At 36.5% G+C, this 19,370-nt stretch overlaps 1 protein-coding gene across 2 annotated transcripts in view; it reads left to right on the top strand.

Annotated features, from left to right (window-relative positions):
• Nucleotides 1–18,720, top strand: part of ZGRF1 (zinc finger GRF-type containing 1) — a 66,534-nt gene extending 47,814 nt beyond the window's left edge. For both annotated transcript variants that reach the window (XM_029235540.1, XM_029235539.1), the window contains 12 exons: nt 1,740–1,883; nt 3,163–3,277; nt 4,712–4,974; nt 6,688–6,847; nt 10,104–10,181; nt 10,387–10,534; nt 12,160–12,287; nt 14,176–14,299; nt 16,743–16,919; nt 17,058–17,192; nt 17,914–18,175; nt 18,351–18,720. In XM_029235540.1, coding sequence (XP_029091373.1) covers nt 1,740–1,883; nt 3,163–3,277; nt 4,712–4,974; nt 6,688–6,847; nt 10,104–10,181; nt 10,387–10,534; nt 12,160–12,287; nt 14,176–14,299; nt 16,743–16,919; nt 17,058–17,192; nt 17,914–18,175; nt 18,351–18,508 — 1,892 coding nt within the window. In that variant the 3' untranslated portion in view covers nt 18,509–18,720. The remainder of the gene's footprint in view (nt 1–1,739; nt 1,884–3,162; nt 3,278–4,711; nt 4,975–6,687; nt 6,848–10,103; nt 10,182–10,386; nt 10,535–12,159; nt 12,288–14,175; nt 14,300–16,742; nt 16,920–17,057; nt 17,193–17,913; nt 18,176–18,350) is intronic.
• Nucleotides 18,721–19,370: the final 650 nt, after the last annotated feature.

Below are 19,370 nucleotides of genomic sequence, written 5' to 3'. Positions count from 1 at the left end.
GCTGCGTCTAGCCTTGTATCTCAGTTACATACAGCCCTGTAAATTCTTTATATTAAAGAGATTTTTAAGAGTACAGTTTCATAGTACATATTGTGAATTATTGTACAATAAATTAGACCATTTCTAAAAAGCATATTTTATTTTATTCCCCCACCCCTAAAAAGCATATTTTAAATTTTAGTTTTTTTAAAAGCTTTATTATAGGCTACCAAAAACTGTTTAATTTTGGTTAAAGAGTCACACCAAGCTCTTGGCATCATAAGTATACTGAATGAACTGTATCCTGAACCTAATATAAAAAATAAGCTGAAAATGTAATGAGTTTATTGATACTTCTGTCATTGCTGCACAATATGACAACCTTGGACCCCAAATTTTGTATATTTGGAAATAAAATCCTTAAAAATTTTTTTCTTTTTTTGGCTGCGTTTGGTCTTTGTTGCTGCGCACGGGCTTTCTCTAGTTGCAGTGAGCGGGAGCTAGTCTTCATTGCAGTGCGCGGGCTTCTCATTGCGGTGGCTTCTCTTGTTGCGGAGCACGGGCTCTAGGTGCGCAGGCTCCAGTAGTTGTGGTGCTCGGGCTTAGTTGCTCTGCAGCATGTGGGATCTCCCTGAACCGGGGCTCGAACCCTTGTCCCCTGCCTTGGCAGGCAGATTCTTAACCACCATGCCACCAGGGAAGTCCCTAAGTTGGGTTAATTTTTATCTTTGGTTTCATGACCTACGCTTGTCATTGATCCTAACCTAGCTTGCTTTTGTTATTTGATTAGTTATTTTAAATGATATAAGAAACTTTGAATCAACAAAGCAAAGCTAAATCTAGTACCTTATAGCTACCTACATTTTTAAAAAAATACATTTATTTATTTATTTATGGCTGCATTGGGTCTTAGTTGCAGTGCACGGGCTTCTCATTGCGGTGGCTTCTCTTGTTGTGGAGCACAGGCTCTAGGCGCATGGGCTCAGTAGTTGTGGCAAACAGGCTTAAGTTGCTCCGCAGCATATGGGATCTTCCTGGACCAGGGCTTGAACCTGTGTCCCCTGCATTGGCAGGTGGATTCTTAACCACTGTGCCACCAGGTAAGGCCGGAATGTAGTTTTCTTTAAACAACAAGTTTTTTCCTTCATACTCATAATGGGTCAAATAATATGTGACTAAGTTATATAATTATAATAGCAAATACAACTAGTATAAATAAGTTTTAGAACAAATGCAGTTGACTCTTTGTAAACTCCACTGATGGTAGAAATAGTGCATAGATATTCTGGAAAGCAGCCTACTAGCTATGAGTGCTCAGTGTACTATGGAGAAGAAAGGAGAACGTTAATTAATCTGGAACATATGTTAAGTGGAAGTCTGTTAAGAGAACTTGTATTCTATCCATGGATTGCCAACTTTATTTGAGCATAGAAACCTTTACATGGTGGAGCATCTTTTTAGACTAATATTCTACCTTGGGAAAATCAAATGTAGCTATAAGAGAAAAATGAGTTAGATGTTATCTTTGCTTTATTTACATTTTTTTAAAATTATAAAGTAACTTTAAAAACATTAAACTAATTGAGTTAAAAACATGGGAATGAAATGTTATGTGTTTGGGTCTCTGAGTGGAATCTTGTTGGTGATAATAACCAAGTTTGTTTTTTTGAGAAATAATGTAGGACTAAGCATCAAAGAAATCCAAGGTAGCTTTGGATGGAGCATAGTTCTGAATCCTTTAAAAGTGTTTGTCTTTTCAGATGATCTTTGGGTGGTTTCAAAAACCCTAGACTTTGAATTGGATACTTTTATTGCATGTAGTACTTTCTTTGGTCCATCATCTATCAATGAGGTAGAGCTACTACCTTTGAAAGGTTATTTCCCTTCGAATTGGCCCACTAACAGTAAGTATTATTATGCCCATATTAATTTGTATTAAAAAAGAATGAAAGACATGTGATGACTGTGAGCAAGAATGCTAACTTTGTGTGGGATTGTTTGATTAAAGCCAACAAAAAGCATCCGCTTCTACTACCTATTATTGTGTACAGTATTCTTGAAATGTGTATGAAAGTTGAATATCTAAATATTTCTGCAGCTCAAGTCCTAGAGGGCTAACAATATAATAAAATCTTGACCCCTCACTTAAGTATTTTGTTAAAGTTGAATTTTACATGGTATATACCCGATTTCTAAAAATATAAATATTAAACATATAAATAAGAATTTTCTTAAATAATTTCTTATATCAAGTTCCAGTTCTTGATTTATTTAATCCTCTTGGTTTATTATTCTAGTAGTATACATTTAGTAAACAAATCATTTATTTTTACATTGAGAAGGTCTTGTAGATTTTGCAAGAGATTTCGTGAGCAGTTGAGCAGGAGGGTATGATTTTCATTTGAGGCTATTTTATCATCTGCCTTGAGAAATTCTTAATAAGACAGTAGGCTCTGAGCCTTACTTTTCTTTTAATAAAGGAAGCTTTAGTAAGCTGAATCCCTATCCAGTTCTATGAATCTGTATACTTCTCTATACATTTTGATCTCTGGAGTAATTTCTGATGGTCGAATTTGGTCCATATCTAATTAAGACACAGCATTTAATGACCCATTTCAAATATTTCATAGACATTTTTAACTTGATTTTTTTTCTTTTAGAACTGAATAAACCTAGTCAACCAGCTTGAGTTCAATAAGAGCCTAATTAAGTGAACATTTGTCATTTTTTGAATGCATATTTTCATATTTGTTGCAGTTGTTTCCTCAACAATAAAAGCATTCTAATTTTCTGCTTTCCATATATTCCTATAAAATAATTGAGGAAGAAATGCAAGAAAATGTTAACAAATTCCATAAACACTACTGTACAATGTATGCTGATTAAATCGAACTGGCTGTTAAGCAGTGTCACCACACCCTAACTCAAAACAGTTATTCTTATTCATTAACTGACATGTGGAAGTCCAAATTTGATGTTAAGTTATGCAATTTATTAAGTATGAATGAGCATGTAGTATAGTAGTTTAATGGATAAAAGGACCTCTGCATGTACTTAAGTGTTTATTTTATGTTGTGTGATTAATTCAGTAGCTGAACTCTGAGTTATGTGTACATTTAATAGAGTTTTTTTAATGGTTCATTTCATTTACATTAATGTTAATTTTCTGCATTCTGTCTACAGCAGTGGTCCATGCATTATTGGTTTGTAATGCTAGCACAGAGCTGACCACTTTGAAAAATATTCAGGACAACTTTAATCCAGCTACTCTACCTCTAACACAGTACCTGTTAACAATGTAAGTCATTGTTTACCTTTGGGTCATTGGTATTAAAAAATGATGACTAATTGTAAATATGAAAATGTAATAAAAGTACATTACATAAATTTTTGCCAACAAAGTGTTAATTTTCTTTCAGTGATTATGAGGTTACTGTTTGTCAGTGGTTCAAAAGAGAAACGGGAATACACATCATTTCCCAACAATCCACCCATTCATCTATCTGTTTATTTATTTATTGTGGTAGAGTCTAGTAAGGGTTACTGCAAATCTTTTTCCTTTGTCAAGGAATAATTTCCTAAGGATCTTTTGAGTGTTTTTATTTATTTATTTATCTGTACTTTTATGCTACAAATTATTTAACATTTAAAACATTTAAAATTATGTAACATTTTACAGCTTGAATCCAGTATATATATTGATACTAATTTTATTCTTGACATAACCTATATCTCATTTTTAATTTCTCAAGCACCGTGCCCCTTTTTTAAAAATTGGGAGCGGCATTATATTGAATTCACTAAAATGATAGAAAAAGTCTAGTTTCTAATTTGCAATATTATGATCTAACTTGTGGTATTTCATTTTTTTTCACCATAATAAAGTCCTAGGTAAGAAAAATAAATATCCTTATCCATTATGTCATTTATCTATTTTGAAAGGAATGTATTTTTTTTTAAATTTATTTATTTGTTTTATTTTTGGCTGCTTTGGGTCTTCATTGCTGTGCGCGGGCTTTCTCTAGTTGCATGAGCGGGGGCTACTCTTTGTTGCGGTGTGTGGGCATCTCATCGCAGTGGCTTCTCTTGTTGCAGAGCATGGGCTCTAGGCACGCGGGCTTCAGTGGTTGTGGCTCACGGGCTCAGTGGTTGTGGCTCGCGGGCTCTAGAGCGCAGGCTCAGTAGTTGTGGCGCACGGGCTTAGTTGCTCCGCGGCATGTGGGATCTTCCCAGACCAGGGCTCGAACCCTTGTCCCCTGCATTGGCAGGTGGATTCTTAACCACTGCGCCACCAGCAAAGCCCAGGAATTCAGTCTTAATAGAAATAAAACCAGTTTATTGCAGTTTTACCTTAAACAGAGGCTATATTAATTACCTAAGTCGGTTTTGTTTAATAGAACATGGGCTTTAAGTCAGTATATGACTTATTAGCTGTGTGCTTTGGGGGAAAAATGTTAATATTTCTGTACCTCTATTTGGGATAATTAACTACTTAGTACTGTTGTGAAGATTGCATCAAGTAACATGTAAAATGCTTAGTATAATGCCAGCACATAGTAGGTTTTCAACAAATGTTAGTTCTCTTCCATCCTCCTCCAAATTGGGGTATATGTTTATTTGTGTCTCCAAAAAAATGTTCGCTGTGATGCTTATAAAGTGAAGGCTAAGTTATGACTAGGTCTACTCACCTATTTCAAAAGCCTCTCATTTAAAAAAATTTTCATTTGCTTAGGTCTTCATCAACTACAATGAGCAACAAAAGAGTCAATAAGAGAAAATTTATCCCACCAGCCTCCTCGAATATCAGCACAAAATTTGAACTACTCAGTATAGGAGCAACGTTGCAGTTAGCTAGTGAGTTAATTCAGGCGCACAAGTTAAACAAGGATCAAGCTACAGCTCTAATTCAGATAGCTCAAATGATGGCATCACGTGAAAGTGGTGAAGAAGTGAAGGAACTGGGAATTCATACCCTCCCTATCACGATCATACATGGTAAGAAGCAAGAAAAGAAAACGGTTCTAGTAAATACATTGTCATATAAGCTTTTGTAACTCAATCAGCTCGCTTGTAATTTCCTAGTCAGACAAGATTCCAGAATAACTCTACATTTTTCAAATCTGGACCCATTTTAGTAAACTATTAGATGAGAGCAGAACTGACCACCCTAAAAGGGAGAATAGGCAGCATATCTGATGAATGGGTAGCATTATACTCTCATTATCAGAGTATCCAGATTTGATCTAGACATCTACGTGTTGCTCTCTATTAATTAATTCCTAGTCAGCTCACCCTTCATCCTTCATAGTAGCTATTCCAAACCTTCATCCTTCCCATAATACCATCCTTGCCCCTGCCCCACTCTCTCTCTCTGAAATTGATTTTGCTTCTAAAATAAGAAATGGAGGTCATAACAGAAACTCCTTTCAATGTCCTGCCTTCCTTTTCCAACTTACCTAAGTATGGACCTATTCTTACTCTTCTGGTTCTGTCTCAGTGAAGGAGCTTTACTGTCTCCTCTTCAGAGCTACTACTTTTATCTGGAATCTGTTCCCTCTTTAACTCATTTCCTCTCACAGACCTTTTCCCTGAAGCTGATCCTACTTTTCGTCCTATTTTGAGGATTTGCTTCACATCCACTCTGTTGACCAAGCTAGACACTTGGGAGTCATCCTAGATTATTTTTCTCCCTAGATTAAGTGACTTTCTCTTAACACTCCTCCATCTCGCTGTTTCTCTCCCCTCATCAGATCAGTCACTGAGATGTCCCTTCTTGTTTGTACCCACTTTTCATATTGATTCTCTCCTCGCCAGCTCATTTGCACCTCCTCAATCCAAGCCTTCATCATGCCTCCGTATAGCCTAGTTGGTGAGACTACCTTGTAAAATGGGGTTTGATAATAGCATCTGTCTCATAGGTTTGGAGGATTAAATGAGTTAACATAAATAAAGGGCTTAGAGTGGTGTCTGGCACATGGGAGGCACTTAGTAAAGTTGGCATGTATTATTGTTATGATCACCTCACACAGCTTTCTAATTGACCTACCTTTAGTTTTACCCTTCTTCATATTTTCCCTCAAGTAGTTTTTCTAAAAAAAAAATGTGATTTAGTTCCATTACTTAAAATCCTTCATTGATTTCCCCTGGTCTTTAAGATAAAATTCAAACTTTTAGCCATAGCAAGCAGAACTCTTGTGATTTGTCAGACAGCCTTGCCTACCTTGCCTACCTTGTCAGACAGCCTCATCTCTTGCCTATTTGCTATAGGCTGTATGGAAATACTTGTCAGCTGTGTGCTTTGTCATGCCTCTGCCTAGAATGACCCTCTCTTTAACAGGATATCTTATCCTGGAAGATTTAGTTCTGTTACTCTTTTTATTTTTAGGAAGCATTCCCAACTCCACCAAAGCAAAGAGAGATGTTCTTTCTCTGATACCAACAATGTTACTTACCATATTGTTTTATCATTGTTCTTTGCTTGTCTATCTTCCTAAGTAGACTATGGGCTCATTAAATATGGAGGTCTTTTGAATAATTATCTATGTATTTATCCCTTGTCCTAATTAAGCACATAGTGAGCACTCAGTTAATATTTTTCAATAAATTACTTAAATGAAGGAGAGAGGGAGATGGATGAAATATTTCTTGTGCTTTTCAGAAATTTATTTATGATATTGCCTTTATTTTTTTCCCTTTCAAAATAATTAGGTGTTTTTGGAGCAGGAAAGAGTTATTTGCTGGCAGTGGTGATTTTGTTTTTTGTGCAGCTATTTGAAAAGAGTGAAGCTCTTACCGTTGGAAATGCAAGACCATGGAAAGTTTTGATTTCTTCTTCTACTAATGTAGCTGTTGACAGAGTACTTCTTGGGTAGGTATCACAGGTATATTTCAGTACCTAATGTTTTAGGTTATTGTTGAGAGAGGTAGATCACCATAGGCCCTGAGTGTCCATGCACATTTTTCCTGGGTATGCCAGACATGCAAGGCCTTTATCTCTGACTCAAGAACCAGCATCCATGAAACAGTAACAGGCTAACTTATTAGTTGCTCATGTAAAAATTTGAGTCCAGCCCAGAACGTGTATTGTTGGGGGAGGAATCTACCGTGCGAGGCCCTGACCACTCTTACTCAGCACATTTCATAGGGTTGTGTCTGCAGTGAGCAACCTTGACTGATGAGGTAGTATCTCCCTCCCAGACAAAGAGCAGGGTTACTTACTGCTTGTTATAAAAATAGTGGATTCCCAAGCTCAGTGTTCCTTTCCTACAACTCAATCCACTGCAGTGCAGGCATCCATTTGGATTCTCTGTGTCTCCTCATAGGACAAGGGGACCAAGGGAAACCACAGAAGATATGTTGGTGCTTATGCTGCTTCCTGTGCCATAAGTAAAAGTCCTTTGTCTCTGACCCAGGAGCTTTGGGTTGTTACCTTGGAAGTAGGCTAAAATTGCAAAACCAAGTCATGGGTTATTCTCTTATCCACCTGCCTATATGAACAAATAATAGTAAAATAGCTGAACGGTTTGATTAAATTATGTTTTTGGTTTCAATAAGAGGGATCTACCTTTAGTTTTACCTTTATCCCATCCCTGTACCAAAATTGTCAGGTTTTGTATTTGATTTTATCCTACTTACAGACTAATAAGTTAGCCTGTTGCTGTTTCATGGAAGGCAATAGCACAATCTGTTTTACAGGTGTAAAATTTTTGTGTAAATTTTATTAAAAATTGGGACTTCCTTGGTGGTCCAGTGGTTAAGACTTGGCGCTTCCATTGCATGGGGCGGGTTTGATCCCTGGTTGGGGAACTAAGATTCTTCATGCCGCAGTGTGGCCAAAAAAAAAAAAAGCAAAGAAAGTATTACGTAATGTTTTACCAATATTCCAATGTTTAATGATCTGAATTTCACACAAATGATAAAGTTTGATTAGGAGAAATAATCCGTTATTTTTAAGTGTAGACTTTTTAAAAATTAACTTTTATAATTATATAAGTTAATGCTTATGGCAGAAAATATGCAAGACAGTACAGATAATATTTTATTATATTTCTTTACAGACTTTTAATACATATACACACACTCATTTTGTTTTCCAAACTTAGGATTCAACAGTATATATTGTTTTGGGTCCTGCTGTTTTTTTTTTGTTTTTTTTTTTTTTGCGGTACGCGGGCCTCTCACTGTTGTGGCCTCTCCTGTTCCGGAGCACAGGCTCCGGACACGCAGGCTCAGTGGTTATAGCTCACGGGCCCAGATGCTCCGCGGCATGTGGGATCTTCCCGGACCGGGGCACGAACCTGTGTCCCCTGCATCGGCAGGCGGACTCTCAACCACTGCGCCACCAGGGAAGCCCTGTCCTGCTTTTTTTTACTCAGTGATTATTTCTCTATGGTATTAAAGCTTAGAAACCAAAATTTTTCATAGCTCTATTAAATGCAATGATTTTCTTATACGATAAGCAATTTTTGATCAGTAAGTTCTTACCAGATTTTTGCCATTATAAATAATATTGCAACCAAGTTCCTTAAACATAAATCTTGGTATCCATTTCTTATTCTTTCCTGAAGAAAACGTCCTAGGCCTAGAATAAAAGATATGAACATTTTTAAGCTTCTTAATATACTTTGCAAGATTGCCCTCCAGGAAGGTTCTACCTGTGTGTACTCTTTCTTCTGAGTAATCGAAAACAGTGGCTGAGGACATTTTCTGATTCAAGATAATGACAAGTTACCTGGAGACTAAACAGCAAAGAACTTCAGATTGCTTAGCCTAAGATTAAAATTTAACTGTAGACTGTTAGAAAAGAAAAATCAAGAAGCTAGAAGAGTAATACTAACTACTGAAAAGTAACAGAAAACACATAGAAGAGATTCTTTAGGGCTTCCCTGGTGGCGCAGTGGTTGAGAGTCCACCTGCCGATGCAGGGGACACGGGTTCGTGCCCTGGTCCGGAAGGATCCCACGTGCGGCGGAGTGGCTGGGCCCGTGAGCCATGGCCACTGAGCCTGCGCGTCCGGAGCCTGTGCTCCGCAACGGGAGAGGCCACAACAGTGAGAAGCCTGCATACCGCAAAAAAAAAAAAAAAAAAAGTTGCCCCTAAAGACATAATAATATGGAAAGCAATAGCTACCATATATTTAGCATCGAGATTTAGTAGGAAGAGTGTTAGCTTCTTAACATACCTTATCTTGTTTAATACTCATTACAGCTCTGCACAATATCTTATGTTAGAGATGAGGAACTGAAACTCAAGTCAGGTATTTTGCTGAGGCCACATAGCTAATAAGTAGACTCCCAACCACTGCGCCACCAGGGAAGCCCTGTTTTTTTGTAGTTTTTGTTTTTCTTTTTGGCCGCGTGGCTTTTGGGATCTTAGTTCCCTGACCAGGGATTGAACCTGGGCCACAGCAGTGAGCCAAGTCCTAATCACAGGACCACCAGGGAATTCCCAGGGCAATTTTACTTGTGATAAATTCTAACATAAATATTTTATGAACGTTTCATGAGCCCTCAACATAAGATGATACATATTTTTGGGCTTCCCTGGTGGTGCAGCGGTTAGGAATCCACCTACCAATACAGGGGATACATGTTCGAGCCCTGGTCCGGGAAGATTCCACATGCTGTGGAGCAAATGGGCCCATGGGCCACAACTACTGAGCTGGTGTTCTGGATCCCGCGAGCCATAACTACTGAGCCCACATGCCACAACTGCTGAAGCCCGCACGCCTAGAGCCCGTGCTCCGCTATGGGCGAGGCCACCACAGTGAGAGGCCCGTGCACTGCGGCAAGGAGTGGCCCCTGCTCGCCGCAGCTGAGGAGGGCCCGTGCGCAGCAATGAAGACCCAATGCAGCCAAAAATAAATAAATAAAGTTAAAATAAAAGAAAATAAAGGCATGCTTTTAAAAAAGAGATAATACATTTTTTAAAATTCTCTGAAACACATTTTATAAAGTCTTTCAACTACATTATATTTACTTTGAGGTTAGCCATTTCACATTGAACTACATAATATAAAATATACTGTTACGCAAAGTTAATTTTAATAATGTAAATATTATGTGAAACTTTTAGATTCCATTTTCTAAATAATCAGAATCTATTTTACCCTGTTTTCTTTAAAGGCTTCTTAGTCTTGGATTTGAAAAGTTTGTCAGGGTTGGGAGTGTCAGGAAGATTGCCAAGCCAGTTTTACCTTACAGGTAAGAACGCTAAATTCCAAAAGTCACAGAATGTTCACAGAAGTATAATTTTATATAAGTCTTAACCTTAAATCTGGTTTCTGAAGAAGACTAGAGAAAGCTGTATCTTTTTCTTGGTGTTAATTTAGGAAATCTGTATTTTACTTTTTTGTGATGCTGTGAAAATGGAATCAAAGGGTATTCTTTTATGTAATTATTTTTTAAGTTTGTATGCTGGCTCAGAAAATGAAAATGAACAATTAAAAGAACTACATGCACTCATAAAGGAAGACCTGACTCCTGTGGAAAGAGTCTATGTGAGGAAAAGTATTGAGCAGCATAAACTGGGGACCAATAAAACCTTGCTGAAGCAGGTGAGGGGAAACAGCTTCAGTTTGTCTGTTTATTTATTTAATTTATATATACGATTCAGATCCCTTTTATTCCTGTTGATAGGAGTATTATTCCTATTTATTTCCCTTAAATAAAACAAATGACTGTGATAGCTCAGATTCAACTGAAGTGTGCCTGTCTATCCAGTGCACGTTTTATTGCAAAGCGTTCTTCAAATTTGTGAACACATCCAACTCTCCATGACAGAGTCATCTTTTCTCTTTCTCCCTATATGTATATCTTTTTATAGGCTTAAGGGGAAAGTGAAGAGGTGGGAATAGATTCCTGGGAAGTTAAACGAAACTTGGCTTTTTTCTAGGAGAAACAGAGGAAGAGAAAGCCTGACACTAGGCAAAATATCCAAGTTCATTTTTATCTTTGGTGCTTTCTTAGAAACCAAACCAATCCTTTCAGGGTCTGTCTGAAATCTATCCTAAGAATCTAGGAGGCTCAGACACTTAATCCCAGGTATTGGGAACCAACACTGGACACATAGGGTCTCCGGCTGCAACAAGTAGCATCATCTCCTTCATCAAGTTCTGATCCAGGCCAGTCTGGGTGTCAGCTGGGAGGAGAGAAAGAAGTCATTTAGTAGCTTTCTCCTGTGAAAGGAGAGCCTGGGGGGAAGAAAAGGGAGTGGAGGAAAAGAGGGTTGTTGGCTTGTTGGACAATGTGGACATGGGTCCACTTTTTCTGCGAGAGATTTGGGACAGTCAACCTGTTTGGGACCCTGTTTTGGTCAGCTATTGCTGAAATCATGTTGCTTAACAAACAAAATCTCAATAATTTAAGACAACAAACTTAACAACTCTACAGGTCATTTGGTGTGGGTCAAGCCTCTTGTTCTGAGAACAGTTGTCTGTGGCATGATGCCCCTCTCCTGACAGACAGCAGAAGTGCAAGAGGGCAGGCAAGATCGTACAAATACGTGTAAAGCTTCTGTTCCCAGCATGTCAGCTAACATTCCATTGCTATAAGAGGTCATATGGCCAAGCCCGACATCAGGGGGCAGGGAAGTATACTCCACCTACTTCTCTGGTGGGAGACACTGCAGAGGCACGCAGCAAAGGGTGTGGATGAGTAATACTGTCACGGGGAAGGAAGGAATTGTAAATAATAATCAATCTACAACAAGTTTGGGTTCTAGAAGTCCTCGGAAGCCTTCAGACCAGCTTTTTATTATCTGAGTTATAGACTTACCTTTCCTCCCTTCTCCCCAACCAAATCCAGAGGGGCTTAGTTTGACTACATTCAATTAATGCAAATTAGTCATTTATGTAAACTACTTACCGTTTTACATCCTTATCCAGCATATTGATATGTAAGAATAATTATTAATGGTTTCTTTGATACCTTTCTAAGTGAAAGCCCGGTTTACTATAAACTATTGCTCATTGGTATCACCTGTTCATAAATAAAACTCTTAGAGGAATTTCCATTTCTTATGTGGGAATAATGAAAATGTAAAGTGGCCTATGATTTCTGATTGCCAGTGATTAAATTAGGACCTGCTCATTTCTGATTTTAGCCTGTAAGTTCTTTGGTAAATATATTCTCTTAATTTGTTTAATAGTTGTTAATGAATAACATTCTTACTGTAATAAAGGTCCGAGTAGTTGGAGTTACCTGTGCAGCCTGCCCATTCCCATGCATGAATGATCTTAAATTTCCTGTGGCTGTCCTGGATGAGTGTAGTCAAATCACAGAACCGGCTTCCCTCCTTCCCATTGCAAGGTAACCTAAAAAGTTCTTTTCCAAAGATGCTCAGATGTTACAATTATTTCAAACATTTCCTCAGTTCAAACTCTTCCCAGACTTTTGTGAAAATTCCTAGCAACGCAAGTACTAAACTGATTTTTTGAAAGAATCCAGAGGGAAATTTGAAGGAGGGGTTAATGTATCAAAATTTTGTTAGATCACCATTGAGGCAGTTGGATCACTACTTGGATCACAGTTTAGACATTCTTAAAGCCTTGAAAGTTCAAGTGCTAGGATTCTACTAGAACGTTGCAGGCTTCTCAGCCAGACTAAAGGTGCCTCTTTAGTCATAGTTTAAGAACCTAACTCTACTGAAGAATGTTCTTTAGTTCCTTACCTTGATATAATTCCAGTGTTTAGGTTCCGAAAATATTTTTTAGATTATGAAAGTAGATAAAGAAAAATAAGTTGAAAATGAAAATTTGTCTACTAAAATTTAGGAAACTATGAAATCTTCTAAGCTGTCTCAGCCAATTGAAACACTGTGCTTTCAAAGCATCTCTTATTGAGGAATCCTAAAGGTAGTGGAAGGAGTACTAGACCAGACTCAGTAGGCTTCAGTCCTAGGCCTTGTTCTGTCCCCCTTGTTGTTTCGTTTTCTTTCTTTTTTATAGTAAATATTTAATCTTCTGATTTCCAGTTTGTAAGTGTTGAAAACACACAAGAAAGATTTTACTTCACAAGTACTTTTATGTTAATATATTTTGATTCAATATATTTGGCAATAAATCTCCACACGTCATAACCAAAAGTATGTTTTCTTCCCCTTAAAAAATGGGGATGTAACATTAACAACCACTGTAAAATAAAGCACACAATTATTTTGGTGAATTTACAGTTCTTTTTTCCCAGGTGTAAGGATGAGGGAGTAGGGCATCAACTGTCACGATCTGCCCGGGACTTGGGAGGTTCCGGCATCATGGGGTCTTCAGTGTTTAAACTGGGACAGTCCTGGGCAAACCAGAATGAGCTGGTCACCCTACTCAGGAGCCAGGGATGGAGAAAGTAACGCCCTGCATGAGAGGGTGGAGGGTTAATACTGTGGAGCACCTACTGTCTACTGAACACATTACATACTTTATTAAGTCCTTACAACAGCCATGCGTGGTATTATTATATCAGGATTACTGATAAGAATAGTGAAGCTGTAGAGATTAAATAACTTGCTGTGTCCACACAATATAACAGAGCTAAAATTTGGATATAGGTTTTTCTTCAAAACATGGACTTTTTCCCACTATATTCTATTCCTATTTAGAAAGACATTTTACCCCTGAGAGCCTAATTTGCTTCATCTCTAAAACAAGAGTTTAAGGCAGATGACTTCTAAGAATGTTTCTAAGTTTATAGATTCTAAAAATCATTGTTTCTCAAAGTGTGTTCTGTGAAATACTAAGTCCTTGCAGAGGCAGGGGACACTTACTAGGTTTTATGTGGAAAAAAGTAAAGTTATGTAAAGGATTCTTTTTTTTTTTTTTTTTTGCGGTACGCGGGCCTCTCACCGCTGTGGCCTCCCCCGCCGTGGAGCACAGGCTCCGGACGCGCAGGCTCAGCAGCCATGGCTCACGGGCCCAGCCGCTCCACGGCATGTGGGATCTTCCCAGACCGGGGCACGAACCCGTGTCCCCTGCATCGGCAGGCGGACTCTCAACCACTGCACCACCAGGGAAGCCCAAGGATTCTTTACTGCACAACTTTTTAAAGCCTTTTAATACACTTATTATCACTGTTAAGCCTTGTTAGCTCTGAGAACGTGTCATGGTATTCAAATTCTTTGAAATACATTTTAGAAAATAGTGCAGTAAATGATGTTAATGCATGTTTCTCTCATTGCTTAGATTAATTTTTAGAATTCTGTTTTTAGGTTTGAGTGTGAAAAGCTGATTCTTGTTGGAGATCCCAAACAGCTCCCTCCTACTATTCAGGGTTCTGATGCAGCTCATGAAAATGGATTGGAACAAACGCTTTTTGATCGACTTTGCTTAATGGTACTACTGCTGAATTCATACAGAACTATCATTTATTGATTATACACTGTGTAGGTTGATAGAAAGTGAAAATATTAGAAGAACAAGTCCTTGCCCTAAAATTATTTTAATTGGAATTGTTTAGAAAGTACTCATCTTAAAGATAAGTTGAACCCTAATAATTTAAGAATGAAATGAATCTTTTTCCTGTGTACTTTCGTAGTGGGTAGTAAGTATATTGATTTTGCTGTAAAATAAAAAAAAATCTGTATGTCTCTGTTATCCATGTCCCCTATTGTAGAGCTGTTGTAGAGCTCTACTTCACATTTTTTTTAATTTAAAAATTATTAATATAGTCTTAAGTTGAGGTGACATTCACGTAACGTAAAATTAACCATTTTATAATTGCTATCATTTGGAGGCTCATTCTTCCATTTTTTTTCACTGGGATGGATGCAGATTTGGGGGGGCCTGGGTTTATACATTTTGGAAGTTCACTTTCAATGATGCAAAAATTAAAATTCAAAAGTGAATATATATTTAAATGTGGAAAGCAATCATAACAATAAATTTTACAAATCATCCCCCCCCAAAAATTAACCATTTTAAATGAATAATTCAGTGGCATTTTAGTACATCCACAGTGCTGTGCAACCACTACCTCTGTCTAGTTCCAAACCATTTTCATCCCCCCAAAATAAAACTGTACCCATTTAGCAGTTACTCTCTATTCCCTCCCTCCAGCCCCTGGCAAGCACCAGTCTGCTTTCAGTCTGTATGGATTTATCTTTTCTGTATTTCATATCATACGGTCTTACAATTTTCGTATCATACAGCTTGAAATCATACAATATGTGACCTTTTGTGTCTGGCTTCTTTCACTTAGCACGACATTTTTGAGGTTTATCCACACTGGCGGCATGTAACAGTACTTTTACTTTTTTTTTTTTTAAGTACATTTACAGTGTAGTGCAACCATTACCCCATCCTTTTCCAGAACTTTTTCATCAACCCAACAGAAACTTTGTAACTATTAAACAATAATTCCTCATTCCCCTCTCCCCTGAGCCCCTGGTGACCCCTATTCTACTTTTGGTCTCTGTATTTGCCTATTACAGGTGCTTCATGTAAGTAGAATCATACACTATTTTCCCTTTTGTGTCTGGCTTTATTTACTGAGCATAATGTTTTCACAGTTTGTCCATGTTTTAGTATGTGTCAGAATTTTATTCCTTGTTAAGGCTAAATTAATAGTGCATCGCTTTATGTGTACACCACATTTTATTTATCCACTCATCTGTTGATGGACATTGGGGTTGTTTCCACCCTTCAGCTATTGTGAATAATGCTGTTAGGAAAATTGGTACCAATTATCTGTTCAAGTCTCTGCTTTCAGTTTTTCTGAGTATACACCCAGAAGTGCAACGCTGGATCTGATGGTAATTCTATGTTTAACTTTTGAGAAACTGCCAAACTCTTTTCCATCGCTGCTGCTCCATTTTACATTCCCAACAGCAATGTACAAGGGTTCTAATTTCTCCACATCTTCACCAACACTTGTTATTTTTCATTTTTTAAAATAACAGCTAACTTAATGGGTATAAAGTGGTATCTCATTGTGGTTTCCCTAATGTCTAATCATGTTGAGCATCTTTTCATGCACTTATCTTTGGAAAAATGCCTATTCAAGCCCTTTGCCTATTTTTGAATTGGGTTGTTTGTTGTGTTGTTGAGTTGTAGGAGTTCTTTATATATTTTGGATATTAATTCCTTATCAGATATATGATTTGCAAATATTTTCTTCCATTTGGTGGGTTGTCTTTTCACATATTTATGCCCTAAAAGAGTATTGGGGATTGATTTTTTTCCTCACATATTTCTCCCTCATAGAAGATCCTTTGTCCATGTGGTCACTAATCCTGCATTTTATTACATATTATTAGCGTGCCTTGTAACTATTCAAAATGTTCAAACAATATTACAGAACATTTTGCAAATAAAGAACATACTCAAGGAAAGCCCTGAAGTAGATGGGAGTTGGTTTATGATGTATTAAGAAAATCGGAAACTTCTTTGAAGATTCAGAATGAAAAATGGCTTGTACCTAAGGAGGATAGTTAATGAGTTATCAACAGCAGTTTCTAATTTTTTTAAAGATTTATTTTCAATTTAGTGTTAGGCCAATTCCATATAGATTATGAAAGCATGATGTTAGGTACCATACTTATTAGACAGTCTAAGATTTGTTTATATTTTATAATTTTCTGGTATAAAAAGTTTACTATAAAAATATTTTTAGTAAATTCAAAAAAATTCTTTTTATTCATTTTATCATGGTTGTAATTTATTAAGAGCACAATATGGCAGTATTTTTAAACTTTAAAATATTATTGTGGATTTTTTTTTCCACTAAGAAAAAAAATGCTGTTTTAATTCTTTATTTTTCTGCACTTAAATTTCTTAGGGTCACAAACCAGTTCTATTGAGAACCCAGTACCGTTGTCACCCTACAATCAGTGCTATTGCTAATGATCTGTTTTATGAAGGAAACCTCATGAATGGTGTTTCAGAAACAGAGAGGAGCCCTTTACTGGAATGGCTCCCAACCCTGTGTTTCTATAATGTTAAAGGACTGGAACAGGTAAATGACATTAGTGTTGATAAGAGTCAACACAGTTTAGTTTCCTGTTTTAATTTTATTGTTGTTGTTTGCATGCTTTTCATGGTCTTTCCGTAGTGTTTCTGGGAAATGTAATTTAGGTTCTGTTTCTTATTCCAGATTGAAAGAGATAACAGCTTTCATAATGTGGCAGAAGCTGCTTTCACACTCAAGCTCATCCAATCACTGATTGCAAGTGGAATAGCGGGCTCTATGATTGGGGTGATAACATTGTACAAATCCCAAATGTACAAGGTTTGTATTACCTATTATGATATTTATCATTATTAAATATTATAATTTCATATTATAATATTTTATATTACATTTGTAGTAGTTTGGTTTGTGTTGGTTTGGTGCTAGAAAAACTTTGGGGACTGTAGTTACTATATTAAAACAGCATTCAGACTTTTGTCTAGTCTGGCTTTTTTTCTGTATAATTAAATGTAAACCTAACAAGGTTTAATTAAATTCAGTTTACAGCTGTTGGGGCAAAAATGCAAATAAACAAATTAGAGGGAAGGAAATATGGTATATGCTTTGTGTTTTGGGACAGATGGGATTGAATCTGTTTTCCAAAATGTTCTTTCATTATTATTACATTTTATCAGTAAATCAAAGATAGATACCAGATATTAATCTACACACAAGCCAGTTACTTCTAACTAGTTTTCATTTATATTTATTTATTTTTAGTATTTTTCATCTGTTTCATTTAGTTTATCAGCTCTAAATTAGCATATCTAAATAAGTTTCCTAGCAAAAGATAAATCATCACTTTGATTTTGTTTCATAACTTACATTATCATTAGTTATTTATCATTTCAGAAATTAGCCAAATCTCTGTGAGTAATAAAAAAGAAAATGAAAATTACCCACTATTAGTTAAATGATGACAGCTGCTGTGGGTAGGTTGAGAGGCGTAGGTTCTTCATGACGTCTGCACCACATGAGCCTTGTCTTCTTTCCTCCACAGCTCTGTCATTTACTCAGTGCTGTGGACTTCGACCATACTGATACGAAAGCTGTGCAGGTGTCCACAGTAGATGCTTTTCAGGGAGCTGAAAAGGAGATCATTATTCTGTCCTGCGTAAGGACCAGACAAGTAGGATTTATTGATTCAGAAAAAAGAATGAATGTTGCATTGACCAGAGGAAGGAGGCATTTGTTGATTGTAGGAAATTTAGCCTGTCTGAGGAAAAATCGACTATGGGGGCGTGTGATCCAACACTGTGAAGGTAAAATAAAAATGTATTTAATTCAAGCATTTTGAATTAAAACTGACTTTTGGGTTAGTGCTTGGGGTGGTTCAGGTAGGAACAGCTCTGAATTTGCCACTATGGGAGATGAGTGAAATGATAATATGGAAACTACTGTAAAGTATAGTTGTCTCATGTTTTGTGTCTTTCTAAGGGAGGGAAGATGGATTGCAACATGCAAGCCAGTATGAACCACAGCTGAACCATCTCCTTAAAGATTATTTTGAAAAACAAGCAGAAGAAAAACAGAAGAAAAAGAGTGAAAAAGATAAATCTAAAGATAAATCTTATTTGCAAAAAGACATGATGTAGTTTGTATTTATATAATTTCAAATTCATTTTACACTATACATTTGTATATTTTTATTACCCCAAACCCATTATTGAAATAAAAAAGACATTTAAACAAAAGTAAATAAACATATGTAAAATTTTGCTCTTCAGAAAAAGTATAGTTACTTATATCAAGATAGGCAGATGTTGAAAGTAATATAAAATCTCACTAATAAAAATAATTTTTTTCTAAAAATTATGGCTTCTGTTTGCTAAAGAAATTAATTTTACAAGGAGCAAGAAAAAGCCTTTATGGGGAATACCAATGTTACTTCAAAAATAAGTGAATATCTCAAAAGCTCATCTGTTAAAACATGTCTACACAGTTATACCAACACACTCCTTTCTGAACTACAGCTCTAGCTGAATCTTTTAAAAATAATTATAATGCCCTGTCATTTTATAAGTAAAAACATATTCACAATAAAACTTTTAAGCAGTACAAAAGAAAGAAGAGAAATGAACTAAAAGTTCATTCCTGAAGACAGCAGTGCTCAAAACTTGCCATGACCCTGGTATAGTAGGTGCTCAATAAGTATCTGTTGGATGAATGAATGAATGAATGAATGGATGGATGAAAGACTCCCTTTGGCTCATTTCATTCTATAGTCTTTTTCCTGTGCATTTATTTGCATAGTAGTTATTGGTATATATAGTATATAATGGATTTTAAAATATTATAAAAAGAATACATTCCCCTTATAGAAAATCTGCAAAATACAGAAGAGTATACAATGGAAAATAAAAAGCACCTGGAGATTCACTACCCAGAGATAATAATTGCTAACATATTGCTTCAGTCTTTTTTCTATCCTTATATTCCATATGTAAATATGTAAAT

Source organism: Monodon monoceros, unplaced genomic scaffold (assembly GCF_005190385.1).
Source record: "Monodon monoceros isolate NGI ecotype Baffin Bay Population unplaced genomic scaffold, NGI_Narwhal_1 Super_Scaffold_20, whole genome shotgun sequence".
NCBI classification, from domain to species: domain Eukaryota; kingdom Metazoa; phylum Chordata; class Mammalia; order Artiodactyla; family Monodontidae; genus Monodon; species Monodon monoceros.
This window is presented reverse-complemented; position numbering and strand designations above follow the sequence as displayed.